General features: G+C 36.0%; 1 protein-coding gene across 2 annotated transcripts in view; it reads right to left on the bottom strand.

The window, feature by feature from the left end:
- Positions 1–863: 863 nt before the first annotated feature.
- CRISPLD1 (cysteine rich secretory protein LCCL domain containing 1) overlaps positions 864–20,694 on the bottom strand; it is a 45,152-nt gene continuing 25,321 nt past the window's right edge. For both annotated transcript variants that reach the window (XM_074883118.1, XM_074883125.1), the window contains 9 exons: positions 19,417–19,596; positions 19,264–19,324; positions 19,072–19,138; positions 18,317–18,447; positions 15,484–15,527; positions 15,317–15,389; positions 13,086–13,161; positions 4,338–4,468; positions 864–2,445 (listed from right to left, as the gene is read on the bottom strand). In XM_074883118.1, coding sequence (XP_074739219.1) covers positions 2,394–2,445; positions 4,338–4,468; positions 13,086–13,161; positions 15,317–15,389; positions 15,484–15,527; positions 18,317–18,447; positions 19,072–19,138; positions 19,264–19,324; positions 19,417–19,596 — 815 coding nt within the window. In that variant the 3' untranslated portion in view covers positions 864–2,393. The remainder of the gene's footprint in view (positions 2,446–4,337; positions 4,469–13,085; positions 13,162–15,316; positions 15,390–15,483; positions 15,528–18,316; positions 18,448–19,071; positions 19,139–19,263; positions 19,325–19,416; positions 19,597–20,694) is intronic.

Here is a 20,694-nt window from a genome sequence, read left to right as displayed (position 1 = left end):
AAGCGTCCAGCCTGTGTGGAAAGGGAAGTTACTGTTGCATTCACAGGGTTTTTTTCAAATGTCTCCCTCAGCGGTTCTGCGTGTCCTTGATTTCAGAAGTGGCCTTACTTCATTTTATGTTCTGATAACCCCAACTGTAGGTATTGCAAGGCCTTTCTGTGTTACTGCTTTAGTGATTTTAAGGAACGGTTGTGCAAGTCTATCTCAAGCCTTTGAGTGACTGGAGTCCTATCACAGTCAAAGTCTACTTGCACTTTGGTTTCATTTCTGAAAAATGGGTAATGTCATTATTGCAAAATCTATATAAAGCTTCTTTAAATGCCCCCCGCCACCACCTGCAAAAAAAGGGATTATATATCAAAGATTCTTTGTCTCCCTCATCAATTAAATAGATTTCCCAAATGGAACTCCCAAGTTGACCATTAGTCAGGCAAAAAAGGAATATGTAATACAAAAACGTGCTTGTTCCCAACAAATGTAGGTAGGAACATTCGCACTAGTAACATATACCACAACAGCAAGGAGTTAGACTGAATAAAAGGTGGTGGCTTTTTTATAATCACTTCCTGACACAGAGTACCCCATTAGAATGAGATAGCAATCTGTTCCCAAAGACCCTGGTCAAAACTTGAAAAAATGACTAGATTTATCCGCTTATTATTATAAATGTCCAATGCAATTAATGGAAGTTGTGTGCCTAAATTGCCTTTACAGCTTTCAGAACCTCAGGCTATGTCTTCTGCTTGGTCCTACTTTTGTAATGTTTAGATCAGAAAAAGAAAAAGTAAATTTTGAGTGGCTGTTATTTTTTTCATGTTGAGGCAGGACAAACAATTCAAAAATAAAGGCTGTCAAATGTACTCTTACTATGTAAATTAATTTTATTCAAAACAGATTAAAAAAACTAACAAAGCTTGCCTAACTACATGAGGTAGTACATGTAGCAAAACAGGAGGCAGAATATAGTATTCTGAAATATGAGATATGAGTAAGTTCACAAGTTGGAAGGAAATAAATTCAACAACAGAAACAAAACATACCAAAAATAAAGTTTAACAGCTTTTCAGTCTTAAAGCACCAATACACTTTTCATAGAAAGAAACATAGTATCACCACTACATGTTCTTCATATACCATAATATGGTAAAATTAATGCACAAGGCTGTTCAACATAAATGAATTTTTAAAAATCGTGACACAGCAAATGATATAATTGTCACTGGGCTCCGTACCACTATACTTCCTGGCCTGCAGGAGTATTTGCCAGGTCATGAGGAGCAAGGTTAGCCTTTGTTACCATTTTCTTTAAGGTTTTTTTGAACATTTACCCTCATATCAACGTATAGTATATGGATACCATGTACAGCTTATGGCCTCAAGCTTGCAAATTTTTATGTATGTGTATAATTCTACGTTTTTGCTGAAACCCAATTTAGGTAAATTGAAGGAGTCACATGACTAAAATAAAGCATGTATATGTGCAGAACTGCATTGCAGAACTGATGGCTTATTCCTTAATTTCAGGTTACACCACTTCTCAGTATGAAAATTTTCTCATATCCTTCAAGATTATATAAGTCTATCTCTCACCCATCCCAAGATAGTTGAATATCTGTGAAGGACTGGGCCATAAAGAATTGGTTATTCGAACTAAAGAGCTTAGCAGCATCCAATAAACATTTTATTAAAATATTTAAGAAATAACATGAATGGCCCAGTGTCTTAAAAACATTTCTTTAGAGGAAAACATACTAATATGACCCAGGACTTCTCTGGTTTTTATATTTTCCATTTTATTTCAAAATAGGTATTTGTACTTGTTATGATTAGTGTGAAATTGAAAACAGTCTAGCTCTTAATTTATGCTTGCACTGCTAATGCTATTGTAAATCATCAAAAAGTTATATATATATTTATTTTACTTTAAGGCATGATTTATTATATTGCATTATTGGGATGGCTTCTTTTATGTACATTGGAAATAAAAACTCAGGCCTCCCTATGGTATAGTTTTAAGGTTAATGTTAGTGGCATATATAAAGCACCATACAATAACATATTCAGATGAAAAAAACAAAGAACATTTATGAGCTTTGAATTAACTGTATAGGAGTAACTGCTAAGAAAATATAGCAATATTTAACACAGGATTCAACATATTGTTATATATCATTATAGATTTTCAAATGAATTTTTCTCCCATGTTTACTTTTACAGATTTTTTCATTAAGATATATATGTAATTTAAACTTTTTGGTGGAAAGCAGTATACATCTTCTGTACAATAATGTTACAGCTTTATACAAATTTTAGGAATCATAATAAATGGCCTTTATCGCACTCTTCCAAGTGCTCTGGTTTCACTTGCCTGTTTTACATTTTCCTTGCTAGACTCAAACAACAGCAAATACTCTGAATGCCTTGCTTCCTGGAGGATTCTGTAAACTGAAACATAAAAACATTCCTGATGTTATTTTTAAAGACTGCAACACTCCAATGACTTTTTTGAATTGTTAAATACAGTTCTAGGATCCTGCGACTTCTCTTGTGACTACTCATAACTTTAGCTATCGAAGAATTTTTTTTTTAAATGTCACAAATAAAATAACATAAATTTCAGATTAATTCTTCCAAACAGCTTATTAGGAACAAATCATAACATAAAAAAATTCAAGTAATCCTTTGTGATGAGGGATTCTGGTTTAAAGAATAAAGCTCTACTGAAGCAAAATACTATAAAATGTTTTTAGGAAAAAGAGAAAGCATGCATCTTATGCTCACTATTCTAATAACTATATTCGGAAAGAACTTGCAGACCTAGGAGATCACTTGTTTGTTAGTTGCTTATTGCTGAAGAATAGATTTCTAAAGAGAATTAATATTTCACAAAAACAAAGGAAATGGCTTCTGAATGGATAAATATCTGGCTTCAAAAGAAATGAAACAAAAATATCCAACTAAAATGAAATGTTGTTAGAATAAATATTTCTGTCTTATAAACTGAACTAGCATGTCATATTTAGTGGTGACAATGTTTTCTCTTTTTCAAACCCTGTCTGAGGAATATCTGGGAAGGAAAGGGAAATGGAGGTGAAAGTAAGGAAGGGCACAATGAAACAGGTTGCCTGCAATGGCATTACAATCCATCATCTTCTGCTTCACAGAAAACTTGCATGGGACCATTTTCCAAATCACTGACCTTCCAAACTTTACCAAGACAGTAAACTACAAGTAATGATTGAATCTGCAACACTTCTCCTGGCTACATCTCTACTCAATGAGGAGATTTATATGGAGAACAAAAGTGTCAGTAAGGAAGCACTCTTTCTGAAGGAACTGGATGGTCATGGGGAGAGGCCAAAGAATATGTAAATTGAGTCATCCACTGAGCAAAGGAAATCTGTATTTTACAAGTTTCCAGGTTTCTTGCAAGGTTTGAGGAAGAGACAAGACCTCTTTACAATTAAAAATGAGAAAGAAATACTCTATCTTTTCCTACTTCCAAGTTCTCTACAGAAACTTTTGGAAGCTTTTACCCCCACAAATTTCATGGAAAACCTATACTTTTAAAGGTAGCAATCATTCTTAGCTTTACAGGACTAAAAGACTGGTACAAGACTTTTTTTTAGGTAATTTCTCTTTCTTCCTTTAGAACCTCGAGAACTCTTTCAGGGATTAAATTTAATCTTCAACATGCACCCATGCGTTACCATCATAAAACGCATGAATACACTGAATACAAATAAAGGAAGTTTCACAGCATCTCCATGTCTTTCAGAAAAACACTGTTAAAAAACAGCCAAACCATTAAAACAAAAGAAATTAAAAAATATGTTTTAATGATTGTGAATTTTAATGTTTGTGAATATTATTTATAATCCAGGCTCACTGGTTCAACACCATGTAAATCAGTAATGAACATTTCATCATGAACAGTGAACCTACATCAGCTACTAGTACACATCTCTTGCAGATCTTCTAACTTGGACTGAATAAATCACTAATGTTAGTTTTAAAAAAATCCCAAAGAAAAAAAAGGCAATTTTCTTATCAAATATTGTGTTAGTTGCAAGAGAACCAGCAAAGTAAACAAGAGGGTTATTTTATTTCATAAGCAGCTTTTTAGAGTAATGATTTATAAGCTTAGAGGGGGCAGGCAGCACTGGTACCACAGCTTCTCCAAAGTCACCACAGCTGTTACACAAGCTCTGTAAATCACCCATGTTGGCCTATTTGGTTTCTAGCACTGCCCTGGGTACAAACAGACACAATGCAAGACTTTGTAAATCTTATCGAGGTGAAGGGTAAAGTGTAATCTTTGAAACTGGGCTCTGTACCTTTCCGAATATATTCCATTTTGAAAGGAAGCAACGTACACCTTTCTTTTGTCTACTGGCATAACATCAACATAACCGCCCTGGTTGCGGACTACACCAGCATGTACTGCTGCCCGGCAGATACTGGACATCTAAGAAAAAATGAGGAAAAGATTAGTTTTCATTCATCTTTTTATTTCAAAATTGTTTAGAAGAAAACTAATACAGGCATTTAAAACAAGTTCTAGGAAACATAAAATAATTATATTTATTGCATAATTAATTTTATTAATCTTACAGTATTTAATGAATTTTACAGGAATTAGGCCAGTTTATAGGAATATAGAAACTGCCTCTTCAAAGATCTCCTGCAGCATGACCCCAAAATCATTTATTTCAGGCTATTTCAGTTCAAAGATCAGGAACATGTTTGAATTCTTGAGCCTTTCAAAATGAAAGGCTCAAATCAGCCTTCACTTCAAGAGCACAGAGGTGGTAAAACCCAAACCTTAGTCAATTATTATAGATCAGGAGATTCGGTTTAATCCCCAGCCAGAGCCAAACAGGGGAACTGTACAACAGCAAAGGCATACTGCAGTCATATGTTTCTAGGAGGATGTCCTACCTGAAAGGTGAGGGATAGACCGCAATAATTCCATCTCTAAGTGCAAAACCTCAAACAGCAGTGAAATGATACATATTCAAAGGGAACCTCACAATCTCCTATCCAGGCATGGACAAATACTAAAAGCTAATTAGGTTAGCAGTATAATGTGAGCATCAAACATATAGAGGTCTAAAATCATTCCTTAGCTATGACAGTCAATTAATGCCAGACTAACAGCTTTAGCTCCTCAAGCCTGAGTGAGGAAATAGAATCAGGAGGTGAAGACTCCAATTGCTTCAAATGAGTAATTTTTAAAACAGTGTCTAATTCCATAGACTATGCAGGCAAAATTACGCAGCACTGTTGGGCCCCAGGCCTTGGGAACAACAATCCAGGTCGATGCAAACAGAAACCCACCGCCAGTGAAGGCAGAGTTGGTATGCGAACTATTACAGGAGCTTGAGCCCTACAAATCGATGGGCCCTGATGTTATACACCTGAGGGTGTTAAGAGAGCTGACTGGCATTGTTGCAAGGCCACTGTCCCTAATCTTTGAGAAGTCATGGAGACTGGGGAACATCCCAGAAAATGGGAAGAAGGCCAGTGTCACCCCCATCTACAAGAAGAGATTAAAGGAGGATCCAGGAAATTATAGGCCCATCAGTCTTACTTTAGTCCCTGGGAAAGTTATGGAACGAATCCTCCTGGGGGCTATCACAAGTCAAATGAAACACCTGATTGGGAAAAGCCAGCATGGATTCACCCAGGGTGAATCGTGCTTAAAAAACCTGATCACCTTCTACAACAAAGTAACCCGCTCAGTTGATGTGGAGTGAGCGGTGGACATTGTCTACCTGGATTTCTCAAAGGCTTTCGATAGGGTTCCCCACAGCCTCCTCCTAGAGAAACTGATGCGTTACTGTCTAGACAAGTGGTCTGTGTGGTGGGTGGGGAACTGGCTGACGGGCTGCACCCAGAGGATGGTGCTAAATAGCTCCTTTTCAAACTGGCAGCCTGTCACAAGTGGGGTGCCCCAGGGATTGATATTGGGCCCAGTGCTGTTTAATATCTTTATGGTCTGGATGATGGGATCAAGTGTACCCTGACGAAGCTTGCCAATGATACCAAACTGAGTGGGGAAGTGGACACTCTGGAAGGGAGAGACACCCTGCAGCCACCTGGATAGGCTGGAAGAGTGGGCTAACAAGAACATTATGAAGTTCAACAAGGACAAGTACAACATCTTGTACCTGGGAAAACATAATCCAGGAGTGCAGCACAGGCTGGGATCTACCCAGCTGGGGAGTAGCTCTGTGGAAAGGGACCTGGGGGTCTTGGTGGACAAGTTCAATATGAGTGAACAGTGTGCAGCAGCAGAAAAGAAAACCAAGAGAATGCCGGGCTGCATCAACAAGGGCACCACCAGAAGAGATAAAGAAGACATTATCCCACTCTGCTCATTGCTTGTCAGGCAATCCCTGGAATACTGTGTTCAGTTTTGGTCCCTACTACACAAAAATGATGTAGACAGGCTGGAGAGGGTCCAGAGAAGGGCCACAAAGATGATCAAAGGACTGAGAAGCCTGACACATGAGGAAAGGCTAAGAGAGTTGGGTTTGTTCAGCCTTGAGAAAAGAAGGCTTAGGGGAGGCCTTATCACCATGTTCCAGTCTTTAAAAGGTGGCTACAAAGAAGACGGAGACTCCCTTTTTATAAGTCATATGGAAAAGACAAGTGGTAATAGGTACAACTTACTCGGGAGATCCTGACTGGACACGAGGAAAATTTTTCACAATGAGAACAATCAGCCATTGCAATAATCTCCCTAGAGAAGTGGCAGATTCCCTAACATTGGACATGTTTAAGACTCGGCTGGACAAGGTGCTGGGCTATCTTGTCTGGACTGTGCTTTTGCTAAGAAAGGTTGGACCGGATGATCCTTGAGATCCCTTCCAACCTAGCATTCTATGATTCTATAATGCTACTAAAGTTTTCTATGAAGTTAACAGCAGTTTCATCTGAGTGAAACCTACATTCTCTGGCCACTAATTCCTTTCATGAACCTATGTAGCATAAATAATATCCACAGAAGGATTGCTCAGTGACAATCTTGATAATGTTCATTTAAATAATTGATTTAAACTTGCAGTCCTCTACTACTCTTTCAGCATTTTAATAATTAATCACCAGAAGAATGGAACTCCTTAGACACTCCAGAATGTAGGTCCCAATCTTCAATGCACAGCAAAGTGTAGTTCCAGCTACAGTGAATTTCCACTTAAAGCCAAGTTGTTTTGTGGAAAAAGTCTTCACTGCAATAGGTCTCTCCACAACCAGCCTTAAAAACTTAGCCAATATCAATAGCTGGTCACACAGACCACTATTTAAACAAGAATTACATTTCTTCCAGATATAATTGAAATAATTTATATCTGTTACCGTAGCTATTTTGTAATTTCAATGCTACATAAAATCAGGAATTTAAAATAGCAATGATTTTCCTACTCTCATTCCAAGCACAGAACTTGCCAGTTTCACTGTTACATAGTTTGTCTTTTAATGTTACAATTTTTCTAGGAGTAAAGATTTGAAATTGTTTATGCAAAGAATCTTTTGCAAAGACACTTGAGTTTTTCTCTTCATGGTGCTGGCTGCAGTTTTTGAACATGCCAGAAGAGATGCCACTTACGCTCTTCTGTACTTCCTCTCCTCCCAAGGCTGCAAGACCTTTGTTATATTCTGGACACCAGTAGTTGCCTTATTTTTGGGATTATAGCATCCTTTATGTACTCATACTATGAGAGCAACTAAAGATCAAACTGATCATGTGCAATTTCAGATATACAGGGGAAAAAATGGCCTCTTCAATACAGGATTACAGTCTAAAGAAACAAAAGATGAGGTTTACAAGCAATTAACTACAGCAAAGAACTAGAAGAACGCTATTAATTACTAGTAATATAATATAGTAGCAACTTTGTTTTCTGTTCACATTGGAGATATAAAAAAAGCTAGAGGTACAATCAGAGAAAATAAAGATCAAAGTTTGCCACCTCTGTAATAGTAGCCAAAAGGCTACACTTTGTGTATGTCATTAAATAGGTTGATACTCTCATAATTGCATTTGAGGGTAGCTAAGATACTGGGTGTTCCAATGTTATTTGGAAGTTTCTTGTCAAGTAAAAATGAAAGAAAAAGTCAAGGGAAGGAGATTTTTACAGAAGAGGCTGATGACTTTTGGAAACTATGTCCAGTAAAGGATGGGGTCATTGTTAGGGTTGGTACCACAACTGGTTACTGGATCAGTGAAGTATGGCTAGGCTAATGCACAGCATTTTAAAGCCAAAGGCAAGATGCCTATATGGGATATATGAAAAAGGAGAGGTCAGAAGAATGGAATTGATGAGGTCAACCCATGGGCAACTTTCAGATAAAAAATAAACTGATATTCTGATGCTGCTTTCCAGATGAGACTGGAGAACAAATGTGCATGGTATTTGAATATATGAACAATTACACGAGTACAAATTCATAATTATGAACTAGCTTATAAGAATAGAGATGAATAAATATATATAGTTTTAAGAATATCTACAGAATATGATGTTTTTGAGATATTATCTGATTTGAGCTTTCAAGAACTTCTCATTGGCTTGGGAATCTTCATCTAAATGGAATCAGATTCCAGTACTGATGCCATAATATTTCCTACACTTAATAATATTATGTCATCCTGATCACACTTCATTGAACTGTTAAGATGAACCTCCTGTTAATTTAAGCAGAACAGGATTCCACACTTCGGTTTGTCACAAATTTCAGCATATTATTGGTATTTTACATTAGCAGCCTGATGCCACTTTCTGGAAGTCTTCATCATCGATCTGGGTTTGTTTCTTTAATTTTGATGAACTCACTCCAAAGGATATATAAGGCGTTATTTTTAAGTTAACATAAACATTTCATACAGCATTATATGACCCTGCTTTATTGCTGTGCTGTGAACCCTCTGAAATTCGTTAGTATTTAACAGGTCATAGAATCTGAATACCAAGCTGCTTAATTATTTTCCTTCTCCAGCTACTCAGCAAAATACCAAATATCTACCACAGCATAGCAGTACTCTGCAGAGGCATTTTAACCACAAGCGTCTCTCCCTTACCATCACAGGACTATAGAACTATTTAATTGCTTTTTTACATCATGTTGTTTATATTTTACCATAGCAGAGACTTATGAATACTTTTGCACAAGTATTAAATATTTCCATATATGGTTAGTGAAACAAAAATTAATATGGCCAAAGTCCTCAGATGGTATGAAATTATACAACTGCACCAAATTCTTTAGATAAAAGACCTTTGTTCTCTAGGACCCAAAAGGAAGCTAATTTTTTTTGTAGAACTGCTCAATCAACACCCATGATGTAGAGTCACTACTGGTAAGAGACCGTCTTTGGGAAAATGTTGTCTACTGTGGAAACAACAGGGTAAATATAAACCTTAATCTCTTTAGAAATTCTTATAAGGCAACTGGAATGTGGTTAAGAACTTCTATCATATACACATCTAAGGCATGCCCATTAAAATGTAATTTTACCAAAAAAATCTGCAAGTGAAAGAATTTTCAACTGAACTATTGTAGGCTCTCCTTCTCTCTATGAAAATGTTTGGTATTTTGGTACCTTGATAATCCAGGGACTAACAGCAACAACACAGGATAATCTCTATACAGGCAGGTGCTGCAAGATCGTCTCCAACAGAGTTCAGGCAATCACATTAGGCCTGACACGATTCAGTTCTTGAGAAAGTTTTTATTTTATTTCACAAATGAGGTCATATTGAAAAGTGCTTTAAAAGCGCAGATATTGATAAAATGCTTGTCAACATGACACAATTCTGAAATTCCTGAAATAAGACTCAAAAGGTTTTAGACAAAATGAATTAACCAAAGTTGAAACGTGGAGCCACCTCTTCAGCACAAGACAGGAGGAAACTCTCTTTTTTCCTGGTTTCCCAACAAGACAAAGCATTGCCATGTGGAAACTCTTAGCTACAAGTCCAGCAGGGACACAAAGCACTAAGGTGGCGATATGTTTGGGCCATATGAAGAATGAGTAATTTGTGTTTCTGTCTGCTGAGAATGACACACATATTCATACCATAATAGCTCTATTCAGAAAAGAAACTAATTGTAACATAAATTCAGGATAAGAGGTACTTTTGTTTTAAAAAGCTTGCGATCTACCTCAAGACAAGTGAAACAAAAGGAGATAACTGAAAAATAGAAGGTATAGAGCACAGAGGGATGGGTATTATGTGAAAATTCCCCACAAACAGAAGTTTATAGATGCTGACTACATGAACTATGGCTATGATTTATCTGCCACAGACAAGAAAATAGCTAGCAGACTGGAAGAAAGGAGGATGAAATAATGGGGGGTTTTGTTTCAATTGAGTTATGGACAACTATTGCAATGTCAAAGGGAAAAAAGAATGGGAGGTAAAAAGAGTAAAAATTCTGTGGGGCACTACTGATAAACCAGAGAACAACCCTTCTCAGGAACAGGGAGGAAAAGAAGTCACCGTAAAATATAAAATTAGTTTAAGAATGAATGTCTGATCAGACCAAAGCCAGAAAAGGCGAGGTTTAACTAGATTCTCATGTATACTACAAAAATGGTTTTGTAAACATATCTTTTTGTATTTGTTACATCTATTAATGTTATTTGCTTTTTTAAATTAGTAACTCTGCAAAACCTTCTTCGCTTTCTGAATGCAAGTGGCCTAAGAAGCAGTGCAGATAAAATAGCCATGTGCATATATGCATACATCCACATACATATATATGCATTTTTGAAACAAAACAATTTGCAGGAATGTCACAAAAATCTGTTTTGTGGAATCAACTAAATAGATCGTGGACTGCAATTTCAAATACGTTTGCTATGACAAGTGGGTAAATGAATTCTCTGTATCTATGAACAAATCTGTCTGTGAATATGTGAAAAACTTCAAAAGAGGACACACTTATTAAATAGATTATTCTCTATAAATACTTCATCTGAAATTAGTTCAGTAATATATTATAATGTACAAAATCCCCAACCAGATTATTTAGTGAAAATCTCAATAAAAAGTATCTTAGTTTTAAAATAATTTAAATGTTAGCAACAAAGGAACATCGTTGAAAATCACCGAATGCTAATGCCATCGATTGGAACATCTGTACAAATGTAGGTAGGACACATCTGTCTAAATCAGAGCTAGATGTTCTAGGACTATTCTGTAGGAAATGGAGAGGAATAGACACCTCTGTTAGGCAATTCATCTCATACTGAGGTAGATACTCTGAAAAGGTCAAACGAATTCTGTTCTGTAGATGCCTATTTATCTCCTTTACCACTATAGTGTATGTACTACAAACTACTATAAAAATAACCTAGAATATCACCTTCAGTGTAGATATCTACACTGACAGCATCTGAAGTTGGTAGAGATGACTCCTATCCCTGGTTTCTTACCTGTATTTACATCCATTTTTTCCTAAAAGCAGTATGGATCCACACATTTCTATACAATGGAGATGAATAATGAGATAGTACATCTGAAATAATTTTAAAGCATAACTCTATAATACTTATTAAAGTCAGCTGTGACTTCTCCAACCAAAGCAAATACATATTCTGAGATGTTCTCCTGAGTAAGTTAAACAGAAATGGATCTTCTTTCCCCTACAACAAAGTCTATTCTAACTCACTGGGAAACTTTGGCTGTAGCCTTTGATTGCAACTGCAGAACTGAAAGAAAATCGTCTTCCACAAAATGGATTTTCATTGAATCTATTTTCACTGCCCCTCTTATACACATTAAGGACCCAGTTCCACATGCACAAATCAATTATATTCCTGAACTGGAAGTACTTCTTACACATGTAACAGTAGAATCCTAGAATGGTTTGAATTAGAAGGGACCTTAAAGATCATCTATCTCCAACCCCTCTGCCATAGTCAGGGACACCTTCCACTAGACCAGGCTGCTCAAATCCCCATCCAACCTGGCCTTGAACACTTCCAGGGAGGGGGCAGCCACAACCTCTCTGGGCAACCTGTTCCAGTGCCTCATCACCCTCACAGAGAAGAACTTCTTCCTTATATCTAATGTAAATCTACCCTCTTTCAGTTTAAAACCATTACCCCTCATCCTGTCACTACACTCCCTGATAAAGAGCTCCTCCCCACCTTTCCTGTAGGCCCCCTTTAAGTACTACTTATGGACAAGAGTGTTTTCAGCACAAGTTACTCAGGTAATCTAACGGACATTAGTTAGTTGCAAAATAATGACAAATAAATATTTGCATATTATTGTCACACAATTCAAAGCACTGGAAAGTAGTGAAAATCATCATCTGACCCAGCTGATTGCCATACTATTCCTTATGACAGCTAAAAGACCATTAAAACATGCAGTTTACTGTCAGAAATGTGAACTTCTCTCTCTGCCCCTACATCCTGGCTTCTCCATAGAGAGATGACAAAGGAAGTGCATAAAAAAGAACTCTCTTTACATTCTTTCTACCCACTTCAGAAATAAACGTGATGTAGGAAAGACAGGTAAAAAAGGTTGACTAGGAAACAGAACAACCAAAAAAATCCAGTATTAGTCTGTTAAAATAATATGACAACGTGAGATACTTTACACAAATATATCAAAATCCTGCTGCAAATATTTACCTATCTACAAAGATAAGATATATCCAAAACAATGAGACTGTGGACATTTATTTTCAGAATAATTTTTTTTGTTTAGTTTAATCTGACAGAAGTTATGGTTGCATCAGGGTCTAAAGAGGAAGAGTTTAAATGGGTATACACCATCAATAGTGAATAAATCAGTGGGAATTTTGATTAAAAGTTGAAAATACAGGTCCAGAGACTACTGAAGTCTACACTGAGTTTTCAAATAACTTTCTGTATCCTCAGCAGCTGAGTACTACTATCTTAGATGGGAGCCTCTGAAAAAGAACTTTTGAAAAGACTGTGTAAAAAATCAGCATATGGAGGAAAACTGGATATTTATATTATATCTTATTATCTTTACATTATAGCTTTTCATAGGATTTTACTTTTCATTATATAATGCAATGTAAATCAGTATACTTACATCAGAATAAATTCGTGTTCCAATTACACGAGCATAGTGTGGATTTGCCTGCATACAGTTGCGCGGACAATACACCCTGAAATATCAAAAATAAGCCACACACAGTTAAGAATGGTATGAGTATTACTATATCATATTCAACATCAGCATTATTGAGTATTAATCAATTTGATGATGCATACCTATGTGTCTATACTGATACTAAAAGTGTCAGGTTTTGAGCTTTTGACAATATGGATGAAAGCATTGCTGCTGTAAGTTGTGGTTCATAATAAAGTGCTTGAAAACATATTGCAACAGGTCTGGTGTTCTTTCCTTTGGAAAAACAGATAGTATTCTTGTTTAACATATGTGAGGCCAGTAGAAAAGCCAGTGAGAAGAGAGGCTGTTCACTCTTATATTACTATCTGTTTCTACAGCATCCTATACAAACTGTACATTTGAGTATCTTCTCAGGAGAGGCAGATCTGAATGAGGACCTGCTATGATGCTGATGACCTAGTGATGTAAGCCAATTCAGCAACTTATAATGAGGGTGAGCGCTTGGCATCTGTGGCTAAAGTGAAAAACTTTGGAAAGTAATGAGATTCCTAGCTAATTCGAGATCAGAAAGCTACTGAAACAAAGACTGTCTTTATTCAACTGCATTTTGTTAATCTTTGCGAAAAACTCTATGATTCATGCCTGCTATAACTCCAAAATGCACAGGAGAACCATGTGGGAAGCTAACAGTAGTATAGAAGGTGTCAAGCATCTTATTTGGTAATTGCGATACACTACAAGGAAGAAGTGTCAGTCAGCTCTAGGTCTACTCTGAGCTGTTTCATTTAAAAAATGGGTCATGCCCTAATGGCTTAAGAGCCACCCTACATGGGGCAGCCCTGGGCAAGCATTCTTCTCCGGTACGCTACCCCCACTCCAATCGATATTCGGCATGTCATACCACTTGGACATGCCACAATCTTACCAGATGGGTAATCCAAACAGGCTGATGCAGCTAGGAAAGAGGTTTTTGTGTGAAGGAAGCAAGATGTCAAAGTCATCTTTTGTAGACCTGCTGATTTATGATTAGGGCATGAGAGGGAAAAACGAGGTTGTGCAATCAATGCCATAGCTGATCACTGCTTGTAACTCCTCAGACCACTTTTTCAGAATTAAGTTAAGAGCATGCACAGAACCTTGAATGAATTACTGCTGTTATGAAGTTCCTTACATTGATGCATCAGAATTAATCAGTAATTTTTAACCTTATTTTTAAATTTTCTTAAAGACAGACCCTCTTTTTCTCTTAAAGAAGCTAGTTTTAGTTTTTAATAATGAAGAAAGAAAGAAAAAGATAGAAGTATGTGTTTGTACCCATCCATTCCTGCACTCCACTCCTTCACTTACTTCTCCACATCTTCCAGCTAGAAAGCCAGGAGTCATAGCCAAACACCAAACAAGTCCACAGACCCAAGTGCTACATGAAGGGATGTTTTCCTAGCAGTTCTGGCTTTGTACTTGCTTCCTGTATTGGCTGTAGGATTGCTATGAAAGTAATCCTGTGGATATCTCAAGCTTAGCTTGCGGTAAATCATGCTACAGTGTATTTACCTTTGACTCATCTATGGTTTTAAGAACTGTTACCGATTTCCTTCCTCAAAATACTGTGGCACAGGCTCCTTTCAAAGAGTTAAAACATAGGCTTCAAAGAAATGGCACATATATATAAAGCTGTTAACTGACCTGCAGACCACAACTTACCTTAACTGTATATATTTCAATTTTTTTGCAAACTTATTTGCTCACTCTATCCTCCAGAACTCTCAAACAAGTTGATAAATTCTATGATAAACATCTGTATCATATCCTTTTATTGTAGCTTTTTTACAGGCAAATAAATTGAAATAAAGTGTATTTTGCCCAAGGTGCATAGACATAATAGTGGACAATAAAAAATAAAAATGCAATTTTCTTCGCAGTCTAACCTATGACGATTTCGCTACGATTTGCCAAGGGACGAAAAAAGATCTTTATGGGCAAAAGAAAGTGAGAGTCTCCTAATGAAAAAGCCTGTAGATCATCTTTACTTACCTGGCCTTCTGACTTACACCAAAGACTAAAATACCACTAAAACCTTTCTGGCTTCACTTTTACAGCTACTGTTGTCACCTCTATCAATGACAACTACACATAATTAGTCACTGACAGAAGATATGACAGCACTTTAAATTAATAAAAATCAATTTTACCTTGGACAGTGTGAGGCTGGTTTTTGAAATGGGCACAGTTGTTCCACTGTTGTTTCACAGGTGATAGCTTGAACTGAAAAAAAGTAAAACAGAAACAAATAAATGTGTGCTATTTAGAAAAAACATGATTCAAAGTAGTACTGAGTTTGTAAGAAATAAATGCTAACCTGCTACTTTAGAGACAGTGAAGGAGTTAGCAGACTGGTATTTTCTGAAGAAGAAATAATAGAAATAGTCAGTAAATAACATATCTCAGTGATTTCTTTTAGCTAGTAGAATTTTTATTAGAGAATCTAGAAATAAGCTTGAGACATTGTCCCCAATCAATTTTTACTCACTGCACCCCTCTCCCCAGCTGTGAATCTATTTATTGCAATGACACATTTACTTTTGTTTGAATCTGTTTGAAAACCAGGAATGCATGTTGAACTCTTTCAGTAATCTAATTTGTTAAAAGAATAAGTGTGCTAGAAACAAATTATGCAATCTATTTGTCCCTCAAAATGTAGCAACCAAAATCTGTGGTTGCTCAGAAGCATCTATCTACCAGAAGAGATCATTCACTTCCCCCTAAAGGTTCCTTCCTACAAACAGCTCTAACACTGAAAAGAGTTTTTCCTGGCAGCCTTTTTGAAAAATTTCATTAAATTTTACTTTTGGATCTTGTGACTATGTTAAATTACCACCAGTATCACTAAAAACCCTGTATAACATGTAACAGTCTGTTTTTCTTAGTAACTATGTAGTACCCAGATGTATCCATTTCTGTTATAAAAAGTCAGGTATATACATTCTGTTGTTTACATTACAATTGATGAACACTTCTATTTTACTCCTTTTTATCTCTTATTTTCCTCCTCTTTTAACTCATTGAATATGCTTCCGATTCTAGTATTTTTCATCTATAAGAAAGAAACTGATGATGCTTTTGGCACCCATAAAGTTATTTATGCCTTTAAAAAAAACCCCAAGGAAATTATTCCCTATTCACCTTCAGGGCAAATTACTCCTGTATGCTCCACAGCACTGCAATTTGTATTCAGAAACTGTTCACTTGCATTGGTTTATTTAGTTGTATGGCCCACCAATTTCACATTTGCTCATTTATTGGATTCCAATTTGCTTTCACTGAGTTAGCTCATACTTCTGTTGCCCTAGCATTGTCAAATACTGATGTAGGAATAGTTAACTGTATTCTTCTGTTGATTAGCTTGTTGAGATATTGTTAAAAATTGTATCCTATACTATAAAAATGCAACAGTTGAAAAAACATCTGTATTAGCAATCCTGATTATAAATCAAAAGAGCTGAAGATTAGGAAGTTTGCTGTATGTTGCACTGACATTCCCTTTCCTGTCTTTCTGTTTTGCAATATGCACTAGAGGTGAGATCCACTTCATTTTGTCTGTTCATTGAATAAATATGTAGTTTATGCAAGGCTCCATCTAGAGATTACTGGTGAGAAGAAGCTGCAAGGTATCCACGGCCTTTTTGATGGGACTTTTGAAGGTTGAAACTTTGGTAAATCATCTTTATTTATCCCAAAGACTTTGATTTATAGACTGACTTATAAAGGTGTTGCCTGATCACAGTATGTTGTAAATTCATTTTAAAAAGTGATCTCCTAAATACTATAGGACATTAATGAAGAATTATGTCATCTGTGCACACACACAGCAGCAGAAGTTTCCTGAAATACACTTGCAGATAGGAAGGTAGAGATCTGGTCATTTAACACTCTTTTACCTATAAGGCATCTACATTTTTTATACAATATCTGAATCACAAAAGCAAAACCAAAATGGCCATTACTGTTCAGCGATGCCCACAGCAAACAAAACAAAGTGTTAATACCTTGCCCAGAGGATAGGTGCTAAACACACTCTGTAGACTGGACACTCACAGAGTTTTGTCTCATATGGCGCAGAAACACAGAGATTTCAAGTGATGGGAAAGCAATTCCTTCATTCTGAAGATTTTCTACAGTTTAACTACTCCTGCATTTGTGAGAAAGCTGACTCCTAATATGGTATTATTGATATAATCAAGATTTACTTCTCTCTTTGTCTCAAAGCATTTTAAAAAAGAGATATTTCTCTATATCTCCATTTTTATGGGGGGTAACTTAAACCACAGTCAGTTCATTGGATGATCCAAAGAAAAGCTTGATATCAGTGTCTTAAGTGTTACCCAGGTAGCCCAAATTACAGGCCATTGAATTTAGTCTACCTGGTCAGTGTTTCTCTCTATCTTGCATTAGGTAAATCTGCTGAAAAGAGAAATTATGACAGGTGTCATAGCATGTGGTGTTCGTTTGCACAGCACAGAGTGAGAGTACAGCCTCTCATGATGACCTGTCTCCTTACCCTTGGGTTCATACCTGAGCCAAATGTATCACTCAGCAAAATTCTGTTTTCTTTCAGTCCGGTATTACTCCTACATTAACTGTTACACACATACTAACTATAGACAGAAATAAGGACAGCTCTGCAGAATACATTAAGATATAATGAAGTGTAATTTGCAAATACTATCTTAGATTCAAACATACTAATACTGATGATGCCCTATCACTGGATAATTACATATGGAAACAGCCAAGTATTCTCCACTTTTATGCACTGTTTTTCTGGTTTTTCTGGTTTTCTACTTTGTACTAGTTTTCTACAATAAATACATACACTTGCAAATGAATTAATTGAATACTCCAAATACTGAGATTATTTAACCACAAATACTAACTTACTGCCCAAGTGATTTTGTAAATTATTTCACCTTCTTTCACCTCATTATTGAGTCACTTTTCTGTCTACCATTAAAGACTGGCTAAAGTTTCGGAATGGATTCAATACCTGTATATCCACATGCCTTTTTATAGCATTTTCATATTCCTTATGACAAGAAGTATGAACAAAATGTTATTACTGTGATATATGTTGTATGAAATAAAAAGAAATGGGTGAAAAACTTTCCATACATTTTAATTTTAAGAAAACTTACCCAATTGACTGAATGCCATTTCTATAAGACTTGATAAAGTAATTTTTCCTTCCTTGCCTAGTGACATCAACCCAACCACCTTCATTGTCTAGGATGCCATAATGTATGGCAGCTTTACAAATACTGGATTGCTGAAAAACAGAGCAGGAAAAGCAGTTCCATGTCAGACAAAGCCACTATTTCACATTGTAATTTTTGTAATGTGAAAGAAACAGGTTTTAATTACAATGTGTCATTAAAAACTTGGTAGTCTATTAATTTTGATGTGGTCTATGTAGGTATTATTTCAAACGAAGAAAACACCTTACTCAGAGATAAACTATACTCATTTGCAGGATACCTGTTCACAGTAGCTGTTATTTCCTACACTGTTTTTCAGTTTTACAGAGTAAATTATATATTTTCAGTTAGCATTAAGTTTACACAAGTAGGCCTACCTTACTGAAACTATTTGGGTAAGTGTATTTTTCCTTAAATCGCACCTTCGCATATTTACACACAAATACACGGACACAAAAATTCTATTTCTGTGCATGTATAAGAAGTATGAAGTACATTTGGACAGTATGTGCAGAATAGCAGATACAAAACTCAGATCATCTGATGATATCTTAAACACTTGGTGTAGGCTTTTATTTTTGGTGAATATTGATCTCTTCAAAATCCATTCCTAATAGGATTTTAACTAGTATTCCAACAGAAAAGACATTTCATTAAACATTCTAGTGGTACAAAAGCTAATTTAAAATATTTACCATTTCATAATGTACACTTCCAATAACTTTGGCTTTGCTATCCAAACAGCCAGCAGGACATTCATACCTAAGAAAATAAAATACAATTTGGTCTTAAATCCTGGGATTACAAAAAGGGAAAATATTCCACCTCACATACAAACATAGTCTTTTAGAATAATCTCAAAATGACAACTGTAAAATTTACCATACCTATTGCAAGTTGTTCCTTTGCACTGATCTCTTAGCCTTACTTCACATGAAACAATCTGAGCTAAAACAAGCAAAAAGCAATTTCACTTCAATGAATTTGATACTATACAATTCAAATTTGTTGACCACTTGCAAATCAGGTAAATTCCTTACACATTTGCTGTGTGCTTATTACTTCATTTTTCTCACTGTCATCAGTGCCTGTGGAGCTTGACGGTGAGTGAGTTCTTGGCCGGCTTTGCGCTGTTGCATCCTGGGCTTTGGATCGCTGCCGTTCAATCTCATTGGTTTCCTCTTCTGGCTCGTGGGGAGAATAAGGCCTTTCTGAATCCTCTGTTTCAGAAAATGGGCAAAAAAAAACATCTCTCAGGAAAAAAAAATAATCAGTGTTTGTGGAACATAAATCCCTTATCATGTTTCCATAACATGGCTTTGTTCTCATAAAATGGTGGATGAATACAAGCAAGAAAGCAAGGAAAATTTTCCATTGCTTTGTAAGACAAAGACCTCAAGATTAATAATACATGTCAAGCATGTTTCTGATGTTGACAAAAGGTAGACTTTTTCTAGCACAGGCAGCGCAACTGAGGTATGCAAATGCTCTTAATACTCCTGTTTTACTATCTTTATGCTATCAGAAAACAAATAGAACAAATATGATATTTCTATTATACATTGGAAGGGTTTTACCAAGCTCATAGATAACTTGTAATTGAAGAAGCTAATTTCATAAAAACATACACCTGAAAATGAGGCCCTTCTATTCATACATAATGAAAATATTTTTGAAATACCCATCACTGAATCTACTTTTCTCACTTAAGCAAGAACTGTAAGAAAGGTATTTGGGTACACTCATGCAGCTTTTATGGTCCATGTGAACTTTCAAAAGTTATTAACAAAAATTACTAAATTACTTGTACACAGAGTAAAACAAAAAGAAAAAGCAGCTTCATAATATGCTGTGTTTCAATGCAATAAAGTATGAATACCATTATGAAAATTGTAAGACATTAATAATCATCCTAGCTAACATTTTGTTTAATTACTAATGTCTTCTAGTCTTGTTCTTGATTTTTCTTACTGTAATGCACATGGTTATGTGAGAGATGTTTCCCTATAAACAAATGACTGCATAGACTTCCACTATAATTACAGAAAGGCATACAAATAGCACACAGCAACAGTCTACATCTTTGTGTACTAAAGCCCTTAATCAGCACTTAAATCAGCATGAGTTCAGTAACTTCACCCCCTCGGATGACACTTGACCTCACGTATCGTAAGTATGTGATCTCATTCATCATAGTAAAGTAGGACCCTACCAGGTCTCTGGGTACATGCATAATATATTCTATTCCACTATGTTAAAGCACAGTGAGGAAAGAAAGCAAAAGAAAGGTTACATTTCCAATTTACAGTTGTACTGTT

This window comes from Strix uralensis, chromosome 1 (genome assembly GCF_047716275.1).
Source record: "Strix uralensis isolate ZFMK-TIS-50842 chromosome 1, bStrUra1, whole genome shotgun sequence".
In the NCBI taxonomy this organism is placed as follows: domain Eukaryota; kingdom Metazoa; phylum Chordata; class Aves; order Strigiformes; family Strigidae; genus Strix; species Strix uralensis.
Note: the sequence above shows the minus strand (reverse complement) of the source record. Positions and strands in the feature narration are given on the sequence as shown.